The 22,534-nt window shown below is 41.4% G+C and overlaps 1 protein-coding gene across 4 annotated transcripts in view; it reads right to left on the bottom strand.

The window, feature by feature from the left end:
* Eph (Eph receptor tyrosine kinase) overlaps positions 1–22,534 on the bottom strand; it is a 196,968-nt gene that overhangs the window by 5,301 nt on the left and 169,133 nt on the right. For 2 of the 4 annotated variants that reach the window (XM_065221444.1, XM_065221445.1), the window contains exons 4-8: positions 14,283–15,580; positions 13,940–14,214; positions 13,806–13,877; positions 13,634–13,738; positions 12,841–12,888 (exon numbers count right to left, since the gene is read on the bottom strand). In XM_065221444.1, coding sequence (XP_065077516.1) covers positions 12,841–12,888; positions 13,634–13,738; positions 13,806–13,877; positions 13,940–14,214; positions 14,283–15,580 — 1,798 coding nt within the window. The remainder of the gene's footprint in view (positions 1–12,840; positions 12,889–13,633; positions 13,739–13,805; positions 13,878–13,939; positions 14,215–14,282; positions 15,581–22,534) is intronic. The other 2 variants (XM_065221446.1, XM_065221447.1) reach the window with 1 other exon arrangement.

The following is a 22,534-nucleotide window of genomic DNA, read 5'->3' as shown; positions in this document are numbered from 1 at the left end:
ATAGTTTTGATTAGAATTTGAAGAAACCCTGAATTGAATTGAAATCAAATTTTAATGAAAACTCTTAGTAATTTCTGAGGAGCAAGAGCAACTCCTTCAGAGGAAAATTCCAAGGGTCTTCTAAGGATAATTTCTTAAAGAATGTGGGAGAGAACGAATCCGGGACAAAAGTCCTTGCAATCTTTTTGAAAATACTAAAAGAAGGATTACAATTAAATCTGAGAATAAGTCCAGAACATGTTCAAAGGAATTCAGAACAATTCAGGAGAGTTTGCCAAACAAATTATGAGAATAAATTTAGAGAATTTGTGAGGAGAAATGCCAACGAATTCTTAGGAGACTTTCAATGTGAGTAGAATTCAAAGGGAAGGAGTGAGATTCAAAAAGAAAACTAAAATGAAGTCAATGAATATTCGGAGAATCTTTCCAAAGGGTTTCTTATTGTGGTGAATTTCAAGATATTTCCGAGCAAAACTAAAAGAAATTCTCATAACTTCTCTAAGGTTTTTGCAGTTGTCATGAAGCTTGTTGTACTACACTGAATTTAATTGAACGATCCTAAAAATAACTCATGAGAAAAACCTTAATTAATTTTTACTGCCTTAAATTTTTACTAATTTTCTGAAACTAATGGAACTGACCTCCCCCTGAAATTCTTCCAATTTTCGAAGCTAAACTTCTTTCAAATGCACCCCCAATTCTGCTAATGTTCATACAAATTCCTGAAGTTCGCGGATCTCCTCTTAAACTTCATAGTTTTTTTTTTATGAAGTTATTCTTATTTCCTTTATTTAACGTCGGTCTCTGTTTCGCAATGTGCAGGAAGGCAGCTTCCACACCCACACCTTCCACACACATGGGCCGGGACCAACGGCTTTACTTCCCTTCCGAAGGAAGACGTGACCAGAGATTTTTATGCCTCAGAAAAATCCCACCGACCTCGGCTGGGATTGAACCCAGACCCATTGGGGTGTTAGAAAGCAGTCACGCTTACCACTACACCACCGGCGCCGGCTTTTTTATAAAGTTCTCGAAATGTTTTTGAAGATCACTGTCCTTCTGTGAAGATTTCCAATTGAAATTGTTACCTATTAACCTCGAGCCCGCCACGAGTAATTGGTACCCAATACTAACCTAGAAATACTGCTATTTAAAATGTAAATCAAACATTACTGATTTTGGCTCCGCAAAGTGTCACACACGACTGAGCCTAGTAAATAAACGAACTAGTTAAAAAAAAAAATTAATATAGTTCTATGATTTTCTCTGAATTTCTCAAGATTTTTCTGAAGTTCATGAAACTTTCTGTAAATTACTGGCACTAATTTAAAACTTTTTCAATAGTCTAGAGTTTCCTGGTGGTATTAGAACTGCTTAAACGATTATTGAATTTCCTCAAAATTCTCTAGACTGCAATGAATTTATCAGGATTTTTTAAGAACCCACAACTTTACTGAAATTAAATGATTTGCCTAGAAGTTTCGACAATTTTCCTTAAGTATTATAATAATTATAAACGTTCACTAATTTTCCCTGAACTTATTTATGCTTACCTGAAGTTCTCTGAATTTGTATGATAATCCTTCAAATTTGTTTAAGTTAATGGGATTATTCTGAAGCTATCTGATCGTCCTCGAAGTACTCGTAACTTCGCTGAATATCATGAAACCATTTAAAAAATATCTAAATGTTTTAGAAGTTCTATGAACTTCTTTGAAGCTTGCTAAAAGTTCTCGTTCAGTTCTAATCAACTAAGCTAAATTTTCGCATTTTTTTAAGTTCTTGAAATCTCCATGATATAACACCCTTACAATACTCTCACGTTTCCTAGATGTTGACCCCGGCGTAGCGGTTAACATCCATACCTCTCACGCCAAAGTCACGAGTTCAAATCTCACCTCCGAACAAGTCACGAATGACCCAAGAGTGTTAAAGTGACTATAATAAAAAAAAAAAAAATTGAATTTAAGGTTCGTTTAAGACATTTTGAAATGTTCAGCTAGAAATTTAACCTCGTTTGTTCAGAAAATGATGAACAGCAGCAGAGGACTTATATTTAACTGTGGATGATTATAACTGTTTGAAAACTAAAATCCGAATCGAGATGCAGAATAATTTATTCTCAGCATCGGAGCCAGGACCGATGGGACCAGGTCAAATTAACCTAATAGCGAATTTGTTTATTATTCAGTTCCAACCTGCATTGGATATCAAGATTGCTCTGCTTGTTTTTATGGCAAGCGTCAGTTTGATCGTTTGTTTTTAAAACCTACCTCAGGTTGAGGTTCGCACTGACAAAAAGTTCGATAAACAAATTCGCTATAAGAGGAAGAGGAGACCAGAAACGACTATATCTCGCGTAACATTTGAGAACGGCCTTCAACTAAAAAGTAAACAAACCAGAAAATGGATTGTAAATAATCTCTGTCTTTTTCTAGCTTATCATTTGAAAAGGGCCTACAACCAAAATATTAGCAACATAGAAAATGGATTGTAAATAATCTGCCTATTTTTATTCCTGTATCAGAAAATAGAGGTTTTTTAGCATTTGTACAGTTCAGTATGACAATAATATCGGTATCTCAGCACACAACACCCAAATAATACATGGTTGTCCGTTTTAGCGTGCGGGCCAATGAATGATTCGAAAAATTTCTTTGATCATCTGATTTGAAAATTGAGTTATTTATAACGATTTTTACCGGTTATGCGGAACATTCCTACACGATTTGTAGCTAGCAAGTGGTGCTATAGAATAGTATCAAACATCGATTTGATTACATTTTGATTATAGGCCCTTTTCAAAAGTTACGCGAGATATGCCTTGGTTTTTTTTCCCGATGTAGATCAGAGCAAATCAGAGCTACTCTGAGTAACTCTAAGCTAAAGAGATACTCGCATTAAAGCCGTCCTCCCCGTTGGAAGCTATATATCAAAAATAACCTCATCCGACTGGCTCCTCTACACGCTATTTTGAGGCTACTCATTTTTGAGACGAAAATTACTCCGTTCAGCCAAAAGGGAAGTTACTCAAAAATGGGTAACCATGCTTTTACTCCAATTTGTGTAAACGTGCCTATGGAGAAAACTAAATAACGGATACTCTAATGATGACATTTGTCAACTGGTTTTTATTTTTATTCTTTATTAAGGAGATTTTTAGCCTATGGCTATAGTTCATCTCCGAATATAGAAACGAATGAATGCCCCATGAATGCTTTATATATAAATTATTTTGTCCCGGAAGAATATTAAAAAAAAAAAACACTCTGGATTTATTGATACATTTCGTGAACCGAGTTATAACCCATCAATCAGTTTTCACAAGTGTAACTGCTCCATTTTCACTGCTTCACTACTAAAAACTGATTTTTGACTCACTGCACAAAAATCGCCTGTTCACAACTTTTAAGTACGCCATTTTGAGCTTAGGAAAATTTTATATCATAATCATTTACCCAGAATCTGCGTAGATTCCACTCATCGGTGGAAAACCAGTTTACTCATTGTTGACAACTCCATACAGCATGCAAAAATGATCTGCGATCCACCCAGTCACTGAGTAGCCTCAAAATAGCGTGTAGAGTTCTACCAATCAATGAGTTTTCGAAATGGAATTCAATGTTTAAATCCCCAAGTAGGGATATCGTATCGCATACTTAACCATTTAGATGCACTTATGAATGAGTTTTCTAAATTGGTTCTCAACCAACAACCAGCAGGCAGCTATTAGCGGTCAGTAAAACGAGCCGACCTGTTCAAGAGTGCGAAAACTTACACATATATTTCTTATATTATCTACATACATCCTACGGTGATCGAATGATAGGTGTAGCTTCAATCATGGGTTGCTTGTACTCCTTCACTTCTCCTCAAGCTGTATCGAGTGAAGTCCCATCTCCTTCCGGCAGGTCTCTAGCTTCACTCTCGCCAGCAGCTTGGTCAAGGCGTCGGCGATCATGGACTCGGTAGGGCAGTATACAACCTGGATTATGTTGTTGTTTACCAAATCTCGGATGAAGTTGAACCGCGTGTCGATGTGCTTGGTTTTTCGACTTCCTCCTTCAACTCGCAGCAAGGGTTACACACTGTTGCTTCCGAGCAGCCCAGGAAATAGATCCGCCCAGATGGAAAACAAAGCTTGAGTTTGATTTTCGATCTTGATGATCTCCGGCCCAGTCAGCATCCACGTATGCTTGCAGTTGGCGTGGTCCACCGAGCTCCAGCGTCAAATCCGCTGTCGACATCAGGTACCGCAGAGTCCGCTTGGCTTCGGTCCAGTCAGCCTGGCTAGGGTTGCTTACCTTGCGCCCCAGAATGGACAATATCGGACCGCAACATACAGCAAAGCACCCACTAAGCACTGGAAATCGTCCTTCCGTGGCATTGGTTTCTCCTCCTTTTTGCTGTTGCTTCGGGTAACCTGGGTCCATTGATATACGGGATGGTTTGGTGTCTGCTCTTGCAGCGATTCTTCGGATATACGAGGATTGATCCTGCAGGAATCGTCTATCCTGTCCTCGATCAATACGAATACCAAGGTACATGCTGACATCCTCGAGGGTGGTTATCTTGAAGTGCTTCTTCAGTGTCGCTTTGATACTCCGCTTCATCCTGGCAAGCTATAAGCATGTCGTCCACGTAAAGCAGTACAAATGATGAACGACCTCACGAACAGACAAGGATCTGCTTCCGATGGCACGTACCTCAAGCTTTGCAGTACTTCGGTGATTCGGTAGTTCGCCTCCTCGTGGTGTGCCCTGGAAACGCTAATTATCGAACCCAAACCCATCCAGCTCGTCCCAGGAGGTTGAGAAGCCCTGAACAAACCCTCGTTGTGCAAAGGCAGGAGTGACGCCGGGTTCTTAGAGTGCTTAGCAGCTGGTAAGCGGTCACATCTGTCTTAAGCTGCCCTGTTGGACAGTTGGCTGGCTGTCACGTCTGCTCTAGAACTCGGGCGAACAACGAACAGCGAACAACAAGAGGAAGGCCCTGCACAGCTGCTCACTGTGCAGTAGCGAGTGTCACGTCGGACACAACACCAAGTGATGCGCCATAGCGCAACCGGCCCCCTCCCATGACGTAATGCTTTCGGGCGGTTCCGGGGAGGGCAAGGGCCTAGAGCACAGGGTAAGGTTTAGTGGGTCGGGAGAGCTATTTCTCCCATCCCCACACCCTGAGTTATCTTCTCAGAAGTCTGGGAGCAGATTCCCCCCCTATAAAAAAAAAAAAAAAAAAATACTCGTCCTGCCTGCTTCCGCCCGTACAAACTTTTTCGCAGCAGGCACACGTCGCTCTTCGTACCGGTCGACAATCCAGGCGGCTGCCTCATGTAGATGGTTTCTGCTAGGTCACCGTACAGGTAGGCCGATTTTACGTCCACATGCTTCACGAGTAGCTTCCTCCTGGTGGCAATCGACAGTAGCGTGCGAAAGGTAGTCTGCTTCACGACGTGGGCAAAAACCTCGTCATAATCGGTACCGTATCGTTGGCTGAATCCTTGTTCGATAGTTTTGCCTTGTATTGGGTGACATTACCGTCACCTTCTATCTTCCTTTTATACACCCATTTGCAGGCAACAGGTTTGCGATTGTTGGGCAAAGGAACGACCTCCCATGTGCCATTCTCGTGCAAGGATTGGATCTCCTCCTCGGAGATCGGATTGTGTCGTCCCGGTCATCTCCGTCGTTGGATGTGGCAGTTTCAAAACCGTTGAGGTCGCTAGATTCACCGTCGTCTTGATCATCATCGACCTCGGAGTCCGTTGCTACGGGAGCATCATCATCGTCTTCCTCAGGTGCTTTGCCACGAATCGTCGGAGATATTTCAGTAAAAGGATATGAAACGATACTTCTCTGCGAAGGTTGTCAGAAAGCGACAACCTCTACTCGTGATCATCTTGTGCGTCTCGGGGTCGATGAAACGCTAGGCCTTATGGTGCAGCGAGTAGCCCACAAACAGCATCTTCTTGGGCTTCGCCTCCAACTTCGAACGCTTCTCGGATGGAATCCACACGTAAGCCCACGAATCGAAAATTTTGAGGTGTCTGCGATTTGGACTTGGTTGGCAAACGATTTTGAAGGTATGTGGCCGTATCCACTGCTTCAGCCCAATACTTGTACGGCAGCTGCTCGTCCAGAATCATGCAGCGGGCAATCTCCACCAAAGAACGATTCTTACGCTCCGAGACCCCGTTCTGATGCGGGGTGTACGCTGTGGTAAGCTGCTGGCTTATACCTTCTTGGTGGCAGAAACGGTCGAGGGCTTCATTCCGGTACTCACCACCATTGTCTGACCGAATCACTTTGGGCGTTTTTTCGAAAATATTCGCACATGTGGGACGTCGCGCCAGAGTCGATGATCCACACAACACGTCACTCGCCAAGAGTTTAAAATCCTGCGACGCATTGTCCTTGCAGTCTAGACGAGCCGTCTTCACTTTTGGATTACGGCGCTTTTCGTGCCGCTCACTCGATTTCACCTTGTCGCTGCGATTTTCCATCAGAGCTCTGCACTGCTTCTATTTGTGACCCGGTTGCTGGCAGTAGTTACAAACTAGCATCTTCTTCTTCGCAGAATTAGCCCTGATCACGGATTCGCCGCATCCTTCGTTTCCCCGTTTGACCACCTCGTCCGTTAGCTTAGACTTGATCAGCTCGAGACTCAAGTCGTCGCCGGACCTAGTCTCCACCGGCGTCGTGAGTGTGTTGAAGGATTTGGGTAAGCTTCGTAGCACCATTGCCACCTGCAAATTACGGTCCAATGCCCGGCCCGCCAACGACAGTCGCTCGAAGAGTCTCGAAGATGTCCTCGCCATCAGCATACCGCTTGTTGCATAGTTGTTTCAGTAATGGCACTTTGGAAGTTAGCGTCGCCTTCTCGTAGTGGTCCCGGTGAGCCTCCCAGGTTTGCTTCGCCGTTTTTGACTTCTTGATAAGATGCAATTGACTGTCTTTCAGAAGTAGCCCAGTCGAGGAATGCGCTTGCTGGTCTCCGGTGTCCCACGCTTCGATTTCCGCTGCACTAGCGCCTGCGGTTACAGCCAGCCTACTGTGATCGAATGATAGGTGGAGTTTCAATCATGGGTTGCTTGTACTCCTTCAATAACATCACTGGTTTACCCAGATTTTGACAACTCCTTACTGCACATAAGAATCGGTACCATCTATGGTCTCTAAATAGAATCAGAATAGCTTGTAGGAAAAGTGAATCATACTCAATTTAGAGTTCTTTCATGGATCGTGTAGCACCGGCATTTGTCAACTTCTCTGTTAGCTAAACATCAAAATTATCTAGATCGTTTTAATTACTCATGGGCCGGGGACCAACGGCTTTACTTCCCTTCCGAAGGAAGGCGTGATCAGAGATGTTATGCTTCAGAACACCCCGGTGGCGCCAACTGGGATTGAACCCAAGCCTGCTGGGGTGAGAGGCAATCCCGCTTACCACTACACCACCGGCACCGCTGGGGCACCGTTGCCTGTTGTGTCAATTTTTATCAGTATATGTATAAAAGTTCTCCCGTGCACAGGTCAATGGGTCGATCGTTTTGCACAGTTTCTGGATGTTCCAGCTCGAAAGAAGGCCCTTCCAGTATTTCTTTCTTCCGGATTAATGGTACAAACAGGTAAACAGGTTTCAAAATATTGTAAATTTCAGTTAAGCCATACCGAAGTTTACTAAATTCTAGGAAAGTGTATGCCTATGTACCAAATGTAAACAATGACTTTAAACGTTGATCTCTCACAACTTTGTCTAAGACAAATCAGAAATGCCGTTTCCGTGCTAAAATTTTTTGGAAAATTCCAAGGACACCATTTTGAAAATGTCGAGGTCGAGTCGAAATGTCTGTGTTTTTATCCTATTCGGCCTGGAACTGGTCGGGAACTTCATGGAAGTTCCAATAACTTCAGGGAAATTCCGATAGATTCAGGCAAATTTCGAGTACTTTAGAGCAGTTCTATTAAATTCAGAAGTTTTAGCAACTTCAGAGAATGTTATGTTAGTCAAGAAAACTTTAGAGAAGTCCATAGAACATTAGGAAAATTGGAAAAACTTTAATCTCTTTATCTTCTTTAAGAAGCTCCAGGAATTTCAGTGAAGTCTAGAGATCTACCGATTTTTTTTAAACTTCAGATATATTTTGGAAACTTTACAGATGTTTAAGACAGTTCCATTGATTTCAGGGCAGTACCACAAGCTTCCGAAGAATTGTGAGAACTTCACGGTTGCTTCGAGAACATTAGAGACGATCAGAGTATCTCAGGGCAGTTCATTTAACTGCAAGGAAATTGCAGGAACATTACAGAAGTTTGAAGAATTTTAGAGAATTTCCGGAACTTCATAAAAGTTTTCGAGGTAGATCAGAAATCTTCAGAGAAACCATTAGTTAATTGCAGGAAGTTTCCAGAAGTTCCAAGAATTCTGAAACGTTCCAAGAATTTCAGGAATGTTCCAAAACAAATTTGGCAATTTCCAAGGTCTTCAGGGATGTTCTATGAATATCAGGGAAATTGATGGAACGTAAGAAAAGTTCCGAAAACTTCTTGAAAGTTTAAGTAAGTTAAGAGATGTCAAAGGAAGTTCCATGAGATTCAATGAAGTTCAGGAAAGTTGCGGGAACTCTTGAGATTCAGAGCTCTTTTAGGCTGTTTCAATAACTTCAAGTAATCACCGAAAACTTCAGAAAAGTGTGGTGAAGTTTCAAGATGTTTCGGCTTCCAAATCTTCAAGAAAAAAAATGGATTACAGTTCTATCATCGTCAACGTTTCGATTATGTTGATAACATTTCGTGGATAAAGGGTGGGCTCTTCTCCCCACTCATTCGGGCATCTTCCTGTTTGGGAGCTCGTCTTTTTGACCAATTGTGCGATCATGTTGCTGGAAGGAGATTATTTACTGTCCCGTAGATGCGTATAGGCGACTCCACCCAATCCGTTTTTGGAGCTTCATACATGTTGAATACAATCAGAGGTTATTAAGCTTGATCAAGACGAACAAAGAAGAGAGCCTACTGCAATCGGGCTTAGTTTCCGTGCTACAATGGGTGGTAGACCACTATCATGCGTCAACGTTTCGATCCAAGGGTTGGAATCTTCATCAGGGCTAGTTTTAGTTTAACATCGTTAAGATTTTGCACTGCACGGAAGACGAGACAATTTAATATACCCCGGAAGATGGCCAAGTCCAAATACCGAAAGCAAATATACGAACAATTTAGTATTTTTAAGATTCACAGCTGGTAGCAGAGCAGATTACCCGTACCATAGTTTTAATTAGGGGAAATTAAATTGTATCTACATTCCGAAGTTACAATTACAGCGGGCGCACATATGAGGAATCAGTAAGTAACCAGCTCTAAATTTACTGGGCCGAACGCAGCTGTGCTGAATGCGTCATTAGATCGAATAGAAGAAAGTTCTATGTTCAAGTGCCTCCCTTAGCTCAGTCGATAAAGGCGCAGCTACAAAGCAAGACCATACTGGAGTGTAGGGTATAATTGAACTTGCCACTCAATTATACTAATGCAAAAATGATACAGGCATCGAAAACTCTCAATCAGGGCCCCACAAAGTCACTTTCAGTCGAAAATCGTCAAGCGACGATGAAGCTGTAAACCATCACTTTCAATTGAAAGTCATTCTGTCTTCTCTTCAAGCAGATCCCCGTCAACATCAACAGAACCACTTTCGATCAGTTTTCATACTGGCTTGACTCGTGTTCATTTCTTCTTTCGTTGTCACATGAACTTACTTTTGCATTGAAGCGAAGCTGTTCGATCCAAACTCGCGCAGTTTTTATGACTTTTGTTGATTGTTCACTCGGTTCATTTAAGCGAAAGTAGGACATACTGTCAAATACCCATCAATGAAGGTATTTTTGGAATCGGGATGATGCCTAGAGGATGAAAATCGATATCCGACACCATTTTGAAATCGAAGATGGCGGCTTTCGACTTAAGAAAAAGTGGAACTACAGACAAATACACATCAATATTGACATTTTTGTAATCAGTATGAAGTCTACAGATCGAAAATTGATATGCGACGCCATTTACAAATCCAAGATCAAGATCAGAACAAATGGGAAATATTGTCAAATACCCATCAATATAGGTATTTTTGGAATCGAGATGGCGTCTAGAGGCCGGAAATCGATAGCCGACGCCATTTTGAAATCTAAGACGGGAACTTCCGATTTGCGGAAATTTTCAGAATAGAGATGAGGCGCAGATGCCAAAAATTGATGTCACACCGTCTTTAAATCCAAGATGGTGGCTTTGGTTCAGAGAAACTGTGAAATACAGTCAAATACCGATCATGTGGGTTTTTTGGAATCGGGGTGACATTTAGAAGCCAGAAATCGATGTCCGACGCCATCTTGAAATTCAAGATCGTGGCTTCCGATTCCAGAAGATGATGGCCTGCAAATGGCACCGAATACCGATTTTCAGCATCTACGCGTCGTGTTAATCGGAAAGGTCCCCGTTTCGAAAAATACCCTGATATTAGGGTATTTGATACTTTATATGAAACCTGATGGCCGCCATATTGGATTCCAAAATGGCATCGGATACCGATTTTCGGCATCTACACGTTGTCCCCGTTCCGAGAATAACCATATTGTAGGGTATTTGAAACTTTTTCCGAAACTCGATGACCACCGTATTGGAGTCCAACATAGCGTCGGATATCGATTTTCGGCATCCACGCGTTGTCTCCGTTCCGAAAACATCTTAGGGTATTTGACACATTTTACAAAACTTCCAAAATGGCTTCGAATATCGGCTTTTAGTTTCTACGCGTCGTCCCCGTTCCGAAAATACCCATATTGTAGGGTATTTGACACTTTCTGAATCCTGATGGTCGCCATATTGGATTCCAACAAAGCGTCGGATATCAATTTTTGACATCTACGCTTTATTCCCGTTCCTAAAATACCCATATCTTAGGGTATTTGACACTTCAGAGACCCAATTGTCACTATTTTGGATACCAAAACGGCGTCTGGTATCGATTTTCAGCATCTACGTGCCATCCCCCGATTTTCAGCATCTACGTGCCAGAACTGAAGCACTTGACGAACGAAACAAGCGATAGTCAAGTCATGTTTGAAAGGAGGAATGGTCATCGTGACTCGATAACAAGAACCACAATGACTTACACGAAAATCATATTGCTCGAAATGAAGTGATTCTGCGGAGAGTTCATTTGCTTTTCTTTGTTTCGAAAATACATAGCCCTGCTCTCAATTAATAACTGTGGAAGTGCATCTAGAATGCTAAGTTGAGAGCACACTCTACCGTAGACCAGAAGAAAGCTCAATGATCCCGGCTTTCCTCTTAGTGGGACCAGCCCTGTGCTTTTCTCCAGCAACATATTCCGGTTGCTAGGCTCCGTTGATTCTCCTAGGCTTTGTTGTTACTTTACGAGGGTGCCGTTCGATCGCCAGCTCTGCAGCAGGAAACCTCCTTTGCTGTGGATCATCTTCATCTGTTCTGCTATCTCTGCGGCATCCACATCCGTACCCGAAGCTGTCCAGGTTCCCAGGAATCCCTAGTTGGTAAAGTATCTCCTTAATATGGACATCACCTGGATAAAACGGCCGTCAAGGACGTAAGCTGATCCGGACCTTTGAGAAGCAAAGAATTAATCGCGATTCGCAAAACTATTCCGAATCAGGAAGTCGACAGTCGGGCGATGATTATCGAAAGTAACCATATTACTTTTGCGCCCCCCGTATACTACCACCAACTTATTTGAGTTGGGACGTAATAGCCAAAGAAGAAGAAACAGTCAAAACTGAATGAGATTCCTCGCGTCACTTTTCAAATGGACCAATCTACATTGATCGATTCTCTTGATCGACTCTCTCGTTCGTAAATAACGGCTACAAAAACGTTTCCTGTCGGCTTTGTCGTATTAGATGCTAGATTGTTGCTTCTTCCATCGAACTGGGTGTCGAAAATATCCGAAAATATCTTAACTTCAAAGAGAAAGTCGATGAAGAGAATCGATCGATGTAGATAGGACCTATTGAAAAGGGACGCGAGATTTTATTCTTGTTTATTTTTCGTCAGTCGCTGTTTTCCGCAAAGTGTCAATGACCGATGCCAGAGAGGCTACTCAACACCTGGCATCGGCCGGGATCAATGGTTTGACTGCCCTTCAGAAGGAAGACTTGACCAGAGATTTTTCGGCTCCCAGAATCCCAACGAGACCTCGGCTGGGATTGTACCCAGAACTGCTTGGGCGAGAAAGCAGTCACCCTTACGATTCAACCACCGGCAAATTATTGATCTAGCAAGGCAATTTAATTTTAGATGACCTTTGAAGATCTATCTGTGCACTGAAAAAAATATACATGTAATTTCTGCTTTCAATATTATTTGAAAATTTGCGTTTCACAATCAGCAGAGGTCTATTCTCTTAATGTTCCCGAGCTGCCCAAACAAAACCCATTTCACTAACAATTTGTACAACGAGTTGATGAACTACTCCCATACGATCCAAACGATTACAACACCTAGCAAAACCCGAATCTGATTATGGTTAGAATGAGAATGTTAAGCTGAACTGAGGAAGGAAAGGATTATCCAAAAGTAACCGAATCTACAACGTAACGATGACCTCTAGGCTCCTACTGCTATAGTAAATGAAGCGAACGAAATAAAGATCACCGTCGGTTATCGAGGGGAAAGAGCACTACAGCGCGCGTGAGCGCAAAATTAGAGGCAAGAACCGAGAGCAGATATTGATGAAAACCAAAAATAAATGAAAACAGCATCAACCGCAACGGGAGTGTGGTTATTGCATGGAAGGGGGAGCGCAAAACTTTACCATTGTTTTTCATCGTTTTCACGATCGGCGTCGTGTCCATTGCGTGAACTATAAAATCGAAGAAAAGAACAGGAAGAACAAGAAAAAATAGGAATAATAAAAACAACAACAACAACTCAAAGAGAAACACACCCGGTCAAAATTGGATTGCGGAATTGGACCAACCAAAAAAAAAACAAAAGAACATTGTCGGTGCAATTGTAGTTGTACACACATACAAACACGAAGAATATAGGAAAGAAACGGGGTGCAGTCACATACACACATAAAACAATATGAGATAAAACGAGTAAATGGCAAAAGTGACACATGCAAAGAAGGATGAGTGAATAAACATGGTGAATTAATAGGTTGAACGGTTTGAACTTTTCTCGAAATGAAATTTTGACAAAGTTTCCAAACGGATCCGAATAGGTAGTTTGCCACTTACTATAGGTTACTACAAGTCCTGGTTTTGTTTGTTTGGAGAGGGGATTTTTGAGTTGTTTTGACAGAAAAGAAAAGAGAATGGGATTTAGGATTTCGCTTCACTTGTGACATTCTCTTTAAAACACAGCATTCAACGACACGCGGCCAGTTGGCCTATAGTGGGTTATAGTGTTTCAATCAAACGGGGGGAGGGACTAGTTCGGCTTGGAAGATGAGCTGTGTGGTGCTGCTGTCATGTGAGAGGAAAGGTTTTTTAAAGTGGGGTGTGGTGTAATTCTGTACAAGCCAGGCGCGTGAGTAGGAATGGGGGAGTGTTGGAGGGGGGGAGAGAGAGGGTATGGGCACACATTCGCTTTCAGTTTACCTTCGTTGCTGGCGTAGTCCAACGGCAGTGGGAGATGATTGTTGGTTTTCTTGTCGATGTCATCGTGGCTCTTGGAGCGCAGGAATAGGACGGTGACGACGATCACTGAAAGGTGACATTTGTCACAATACGATTAGTATCAAATTCGGTAGGGAAATCCGAGAATACTTACCTAATACTAAGATGAAGACAACTGCAACTGTTGAACCAGCAACAATTCGCATTTGGAAGGAATCATCATACACTGAAACGAAACACCATTTTATGTGAGACCCTCTTTCGAAACGATGGAAGCGCAACGATTACCTGGACTGACGCTCTGGTGCGTCTGGGCGTAGACGATGTTACTGAAGGTGCCCCACCCGTTCAGGGTCTTGCAGCGCACCTGGAAACCATATTCGGTATTCTCCTGCAGGTCGCTGATGTGAATCTTGGATTCTTTGGTGCTCAGCACCGATTTGTTCATGGCGTCCACCTCCGATTTGGGGAACCACCGGACCTCGTAGTACTCGATCGGGGAGTCGCTGTGCATCGGTTTGTCCCACACCAGGTCTACCTCCTTGTTGGTGATGGAGATCACTCTGCGAAATGGGGTAAGCGGAAAATTTCAAAATTCGCACGCTTAAGGCGCTTTTGTTTCAATACTTACTTCACATTGAACACCGTGCTGAGAATGGCCGACTCAGTCGTAAAGGTAATCTCCGCAAACTCCGTCTTGATGTCGTCCAAATCCGACGACCGGCCCAGGTTCGGCGGTTCCGTCGCGTGGTGATAGTGATTGTTGTTGAAGCCTCCACTGCTGCTATTGTCGTACCCAGCAGCACCGGCACCCTGCCCTTCCGGATTGATCAGATAGGACACGCCGTGCTGCGAGTGAATCTGCACCGTGTAGGTTGTAACCGGTTCCAGATTCGTCAGCGTCAGCTTCGTATCGTTGAACGTCTCCGTGGACGGGTTGAACACGACATTCGACGTACAAGCGGAACACTTTATCCGGAAAACGATATCGCTTCGGTACTTGGTGTCCACCTGTTCATCGACTGCCCGTTGCGGAGCATTCCACGACAGGATCGCACTGGTTTGATCGATAAACAGCAGCGTGAGATTCGTCGGTGGTCCCGGAGGTTTATAGCAGGGCATATGCTTCCCATCCCTAGGATGTCGGTAGTGCCCGCTAAGACAGGGACAGAACGGCGATCCGATTTTGTTGGTTTTCGAACTCAACGGACAAATCGTACAGGATTCGACTTCCGCCGAACGGAACTTGCCAACCGGGCAGACATTGCACGTCTGCTTTTCGTGATCTGGCTCGTACCCGACCTTGCAGCGACACCCACCGCTCAAGATCGTCCACTTGCCATCGCCCTTGCACAGATAGTTGGGCGTTTCGTATGTCTCGGCATTCTCCACACACGTCCCCGTCTGCTGCTCGATGATCGTAATCTCCCTCCCCGTCGGCGTTTCGTTGAAATGTGCAAAATTGATCGTCACGGCCGGACACGTGATGTAGTACACCTTCACGGCCAGCACACTGATGCACGCTCCCTGATCTCGGAACGCAAAGTATACCCCCTTCTTGGTAACGGCTATACTCTTCACCTCCACGTTGATATCCACGTCGGAGTTCTGATTGAAGCGGCCCTCCCCGGCAGCTATCCTTCCGATCAGCTTGTAGCTCTCCGGCTGCCAGGGAGGCGGTTCCCGCGTAGCTGCATCGAACTCATAGAACAGCAAACTGAACGTCTCCTTGCAGGACAACGCATTGCCCGGGAACAGCGAACAGTCCCGGATGGTGAAGTGGATCTCGATGTAGAGCCGGTTGGCCGGACCCCGGTCGATGAACGGTGACCACAGCCAGTTGTTGACGTTGTTGTACGCCACATCGCACACCACGTAGCTGCGCCAGTTGATACCCTTCACAAAGTTGGTGAACGATTCCTCCACCCACTGCGGAAAGAGAAAGAGAAAAAAGATCGAAATCAATCATGTGTACGGCGGCGGTGGAGAGAGAGAAAAATGGACGATGAATTATGAGTGACAGGCGTTTTGGTGCTAATTAGAATTGTTTTAATTTTTCTCCTCTGGAGCGAATTGAGATGGATGGCACACAAAAGTGTTCGCTCGCCGGAAAGAACGAAAGTAGGTGAGGTTGCTAATCGAGAAATTTTATATTTTTTTTTGGAATGATGCGATTAGTCCATTTTAGTGAGCTTCGTTTGGGGTGGGCTTTTGCGAGCTGTTGGAATGGACATTAGGACTATTTTTTTTATTTTGGTCATGGGGAACTCACAGCTTTTACAAGTTTCGTTGGTTTTGTGAAGTTCTTTTAAAACCCGTTTCGATCGGGCATAAAAGTTGAAGCTCAAAAAATTGCCGTATCCTTAATTTTTAAGATATTCTTATGAAATGTTCAGTGTAAATGGGAAATTTCATCTAATTTAATGGAAAAATATCGGAATGTCCTAAATGAGAAGTGGTCCGCTTTCTTATGAGGAAATGTCTTGTCTACGTAATAAAACTTCAGTTTTCTGATTCTCTGGATCAATTTTGGTCAAATGTCCCTACCGAGGCCGGTTTCATGGAACTCTGAGGCTGGAGTTCTACAATTCTTCTAGATCAACCAAGATTGGGACAACGTTTGTAGTATCGAAATATGCCCAAACAGATTCATAGAGTCAATATGCATTATTCGCGATCCGTTCTCATGCATATCAGATATTCCATGATCTCCAAATCATCCTGAAGACTGTCTGTAGCACCGAATATGTCGAAGTAGAACCATGGAACCAATATACACAATTTTCAATATATTATCAGGTATGCCAAATGTTTATCTAAACGGGCCAAGGCGTCGGGGCTACCCTATATCAATCCTATACGCACAGACAAACAGACATAGCACTCGCAACTTGTTCATCGAACAAGCATTTAACGGTAAATTTAAAAATATCGTAGTTGGTAGTACCACCACCTGTGGCGCGCATAGTCAATTCCCTTGCGTTTGACGTTTACACACTACCGCCATCTGTTCTGTGTACTACCCACCATAGTGTACTCAACAGATGGCGGTAATGTTTAAGCGACGATGTTTTACAGTGAGAAATATTTAATGTGTTGCCTGTTTGTCTGTGCTATACGTTTGGCAGTATAGGCAACATCACGGGCCATATTTAAATACGGTCGTTCTGACGTATACATGGTGGAAAGGGACGGAAAATCGTGTTATAATCAGAAAGAAAAGAGCAGATGATAGCATTAAAAACATGGCTGCCAGACATGCCATAGAGCAATAATTTTCGCGTCACTTTTCAAATAGACCAATCTACATTGATCAATTCTCTTCATCGACTCTCTCTTTGGTTGATAACTTGGCTGCATTCATATTTCGGGCTAATTTTTCTACATAGTCTATTAACAGAAAATATTCTTAAGCGTATTAGACGATAATAACATCTGAACATGTATTTGGAACCGAGTTATTAACAAAAGAGAATCTACCAATGTAGATTGGTCTATTTGAAAGTTATTACGAGAATTGATCGTTGCCGTTATGTCAAAATTTGCGCGAAGCGAAGACATCAACCTAGGGAGTAACGTGCCATAAAAATAGCGGCGAGATAAATTTTACATGCCCTCATTTAAACTTTGCGTATGTATGAGTGAAAGCAGTTTCACCAATACATACACATCCAACTGTCAAAGTTGCAGTCCCGTCATCATCTGAAGTAATTTTTTCTCCAAACTCCTGCAAATACAATAGAACAGGGCCTATCAACATTTGTAAACAACTGGAGGAAAGTTTAGCAATATTTTGGAAAGTACTTAAAACTTCAGGTAAATTCTGAAAATTTCAAGAAAAATCTTGGAATTTTCAGGGAAGTCTGAACTTCAAGGAAGTAAACTGTAAACTTCTATCAATTTCTGAAAATTCTACTGAATTCAGGGAAGTCTGAAAAAAAGACTGCTGACTTCATTAAATACTTCTTATTCCAGAAAAATTCTACGAACTTCAGGAAATTTCTGAAAATAAGTCTGTGAACATACAAAAACTGTAAATTTCATAGAAAGTTGTGAGCTTCCACAGAACGTACTCCACAACTTACGAAATTTTATGCGAACATCATGAAAGTTCTAAGAACAATATGAGGTCTAAGGTTTAGTAAACTTCAGGGAACTTTTGTGAACTTTGGGAAAATTCAACGAACTTCGGTATATTTTATCGGATTTATGAAAATTTCATCTTTAGAGAGGTCGAAATTTCAGGAAAGTCTGTAGATTTCTGAAATATTATTCAAAATTCAAGGAAGACTGCAAACTCCAAAATTATGCTGCGAACAATTCCTTTAACAAAAATCTGTGAGTTTCCTACAGTACAGTGCACAACTACGCACAAAGTTCTAAAAGCTATAATAAAATATTGCAAACTTCAGATATATTATGCGAACTTTTAAAAAGGTCAGCTCACTTTTTGAAGAATTCTGTAAACTCCAAGGAAATTCTAAACCTTCAGGATAATTTTGTGAAATAAAAAAAAAAACATCCTGAAATCTACATGAAAGTTCAGTGAACTTCAACAAAATTATACGAATTTCAGAAAAATTCTGGTAACTTCAGTGAAGTTCAGCAAACCTCAGGAATATTCCGAAATCTTCTAAAAAAAATTAAAAACTGCTGGAAAGCAAGCAAGCTTCAGGAAAGTTCTGCAAAACTCAGGAAAATTCTGGAACTTTCAGGAGAAATCTGGGAACTTCAGGGGAAGTCTGTGAACTTCAAGGAAGTCTGTTAACTTTATGAAACTTCAGAAAATTGTACCAAATTATAGAAAGTCTGTGAGCTGTACGGAAATTTGCGAATTTCCGGAAAATTTTGCGAACTTCAAAAGTATTCTGCCAATTTCAGTGAACTCGGTGAGCTTCAGAAAAAAATCTGCGAGCTTCGGACATTTTTTTCCGAATATAAGAAAATATCATTTCAAAAGAAGTCTATGAACTTCAGAAAAATTCTACAATATTCAGAAAAATCTGTAGATTTTTGAAAAATTATTCAAAATTCAAGGAAGGCGACTGCAATTTCCAAAATTATACTGCCAACAAGTCCTTTAACAAAAATCTTTGAGATTCCTAAAGTACAGTGCACATTAAAATATTGCAAACTTCAGGAATATTCTGCAAACTTCAAAAAGGCTTATCTCACTTTTGAAAAAAATCTACAAACTCCAAGGAAATTTTAAGCCTTCGGGGAAATTTTGTGAAATTAAAAAAACAATATCGACATCTACATGACAGTTCAGTGAACTTCAAAAAAGTTCGACGAATTTAAGAAAAAAAAAAATCTGGGAACTTCAGGAAAGTTCAGCGAACTTCAGGAAAGTTCAGCGAACTTCAGGAATATTCCGAAAACTTTTAAAAACCACTGATTTTTTTTTTAAATTTAGAGAACTTTTAGTAACTTGGATAAAATTCTGCAAGCTTCAGGAAAGTTCAGCATATTTTCGGAAAGTTCTGCAAAACTCTGGAAAATTCTGGAAACTTCAGGGAAGTATGTGAACTTCAAAAGTGTGTAAATTTTATGAAACTTTAGCAAATTGTACTAAATTATAGAAAGTCACCGAGCTTCACGGAAATAAGCAAACTTATGCGAAATCCGCAAATTTCCGAGAAATTCTGCCAATTTCAGTGAAGTCGGTGAGCTTCAGGAAAATTCTGCGAACTTCAGAAAATTTCAACGCACTTCTGGACAGTTTTGAAAAGTTCAGAAAAATCTCAAGACTTCCAGGAAAATTCTGAAAATTTCAGGAAAAATCAGCAAATTTTTGAAAAGTTATGCAAACTTCACGAAAATTCTGAAAATTTCAGGAAAAATCTGGTAATTTCAAGTAAACCTATAAACTTCAGACAAATTTTACTAAAATCATGAAAGACTGAAAATTTCTGCAAGTTTCCAAAATATTCTGCCAACTTCAGTAAAGGCGGAGAACTTCGTGGTTCTCAAAACTTCAGTAAAGTCTGCTTGCACCAGAAAAATTCTGCGAACTTAAGGAAATCTCTGCAAGTAACAGGGAAGTTTGCGAGCTTAAAAAAATCTTTAAAATCATACCGGATCAATCCTGAGGACTTCAGGGAGGCGTATGACCATCTGTTGGTTTTTGACATAATTTTTGATTTTCATGGGTTAAAATCAGCGAGACGTGATGTAAATCGTTGGACAGTCTAAGATCTTCAGAAAAATACGTGATAAACCTGAAAACATAAAAAAAATACTCTGAGGATTTCAGAGAAATCTCTGATCATCTGTAGGTTTTTAAAATAATTTCTGATCATACTGGTTTGATGGGTGAATATCTGAAAGACTTTAACTATTTGTTTTATAATACTTCTGCGTGAAGTCAACGATTTATATAGTTGAAGATGATAATTTCAAATATCAGCCTAGAGTGGATGTTTTTATAAGATAGATGAGGAGATGAAAGTATAGAGTTGATAGTTCTGTTAGAGTACGACAGTGTGAAATTGTATATATAGAGAGTTGAAAGCGAGCAAGGACAACTTTTATGAATGAAGGTACAAATCGGTTTGATCATCTCTCTTTACCAAACTCCCCCGTTGGAGAGGGATGGTAAGGGGTATTCCTCCCCGCCACCACTGGCAAAAAGAGATGATCACCGACACGCTCATGTACCGACGATGTGTTTGAAACAGTTTTATCGATTTTTACCGCACTCAAGTTGTTATCTGCAGGAAGGCATCCAGTCGTAGGTTAGAAAATTGCAGCTATTGTTACCTCTACCACGGTATGTGCTCCTGTCATCGTCGACTTGACGAACTCTCCAACGGGGGTTTGGTAAAGAGAGATGATCAAACCGATTTGTAGTTGTCCTTGCTCGCTTTCTACTCTCTATATATACAATTTCACACAGCCGTACTCTAACGGAACTATCAACTCTATACTTTCATCTCCCCATCTATCGTATGAAGATTACTACTCTAGTCTGTTATTTGAAATTAGCATCTTCAACTATCTGAAAAGCGCTATTCGAATTACAGGACAGTTGAAAATCTTCAGAATAAAACCCGATCAACCTGACGACTTTCATTTTCATTTTCATTTTGCAGCGTTTGGTGGGGCAATGGGAGCGCAAATCAATCCAAAGCCGAGGATAAAAGACGGGAAATGGCTGAATAGTCTATGCGAACCACTTGAACGCCATGGGAAAAGGAAGGGATTGAAGAGGCCGGTTATTGGGGGGTTTTGAGGAAATGACACATAGTGATGCTAAATGTAAAGAAACCGAAAATCCATCTCCCACTGATTCATCCTTTCACATATATACCAAATTGATATTTTAAAGCAATAATCAAAATAAACAGACAATACATGAAAATGCTAGTTGCCAGTTGCTTTAAAGGCTAGTTGTCTCCCTAAGCGAACCCTCCGCATCCTAACTCTTCTGTTAATCCACTTAATGCTACTAGGCTGTCTAAATTTTCTTATTTAAGTTCCTTTGATGATTATGATATCTCTAGTCTAATTTAATAAATAATTGAAATCTCTAATCTACCTACCATGCTTTATTAAGTACCTGCACTTGTGAATGTAATCTAAAATTTAACGTGTTTCAAGTTGTTTTTGACTTTGACCTATATTTAAGATATATTAGCTCGTCCCAGGTGACACCTTCAAGTGACTAAAATGTTTAACTTTGAAGTTAGTTTCCTAGCTGATTTTTAAATTACATAGGGTATATGCTCCAACTATGCTCACACGCTTCCACTATGTAGCACCACAAAATTACGTATGGATATGTCACAACAGAAGCACGCCACAGTGGAAATCCCGAGCCATAGTTCAAACACTTATCCCAAATCAAAATGAAGCACATATAAGATTAGTTGCAATACCATGTACAAAAATGGTGTTCAACATTGTTCCCTGAGTAATACCTCAATGAAAACAACAACGAAAGCTTGGCACTTTATGAAATATTTCAATAGTATAATTCCCTTGCAAGCCCAAATAAATCTATCTGCGTAAAAATAAATAAAATAAGGAGTGATTTGCAGAAAACCCGCCAGTATCGCACCCAACGTCAGTGCCTATACGTAAGCGTACTACAACGCGGCTTTCAACTAAAGGAGTAACAAGTGTGATACTACCACTTCAGGCTAGAGCTTTGGTTCTCTCATGCAATGGTTCATCAGAGAGAGGAAGCTCAGTAATCCTTATCGCATGCTCATGACGCTATTCTGTCACGGCATGAGCCAACGATGCCGGACCTAAACCAACCGTCTCCAACGCTCCACTATGAAGCATAAGATTAGGCCCGCCCACCAACGTCCAGGCCAAGTGGAAACCCGGTCAACCTGACGACTTTAAAAAAATTTCCAGAAATACACTTCGGTCAAATTCTTCCCGGACCTCTAGAAAAGTTCTAACCACAACTTCAGGCAAGTTAGAAAAGTTTTTCCCATAACTCCAGGGAAATTATTCTCAGAACATTAGGGATGTTTTCCAAGAATATCAAGGTAGTTTTTTCCTAAACTTCAGGAAAGCGTTTTTCAAATCTTCAAAGAATTTCTTCCAAGAACTTTAGGGATGTTCTTCTCAAAACTTTCAAAAAGTCCTCAGAACTACAGAAAAGTTCTTCCCAGAACTATATCCGGAGATGAACTGGCTGAAAATCTCCTTAATAAAGACAACCAACCAACCTTCCCACAACTCCAAAGAAGTTTTATCCAGAACTTCAGAGATGTTCTTCCCAAACCTTGAGGGAAGTTCTTCCCAGAACATCAAAACAGTTCTTCTCAGAACTTCAGAAATGCTCTGCCTAGAGCTCCAGGGAAGTTTTTCCATGAACTTTAGGGTCGTTCGTCCCAAACTACTAGGCCAATTCAAAACGCCAAA

Source organism: Ochlerotatus camptorhynchus, unplaced genomic scaffold (assembly GCF_037179485.1).
Source record: "Ochlerotatus camptorhynchus isolate MF236.1 unplaced genomic scaffold, CSIRO-AGI_Acam_v1.1 ptg000142l, whole genome shotgun sequence".
NCBI classification, from domain to species: Eukaryota; Metazoa; Arthropoda; class Insecta; order Diptera; family Culicidae; genus Ochlerotatus; species Ochlerotatus camptorhynchus.
This window is presented reverse-complemented; position numbering and strand designations above follow the sequence as displayed.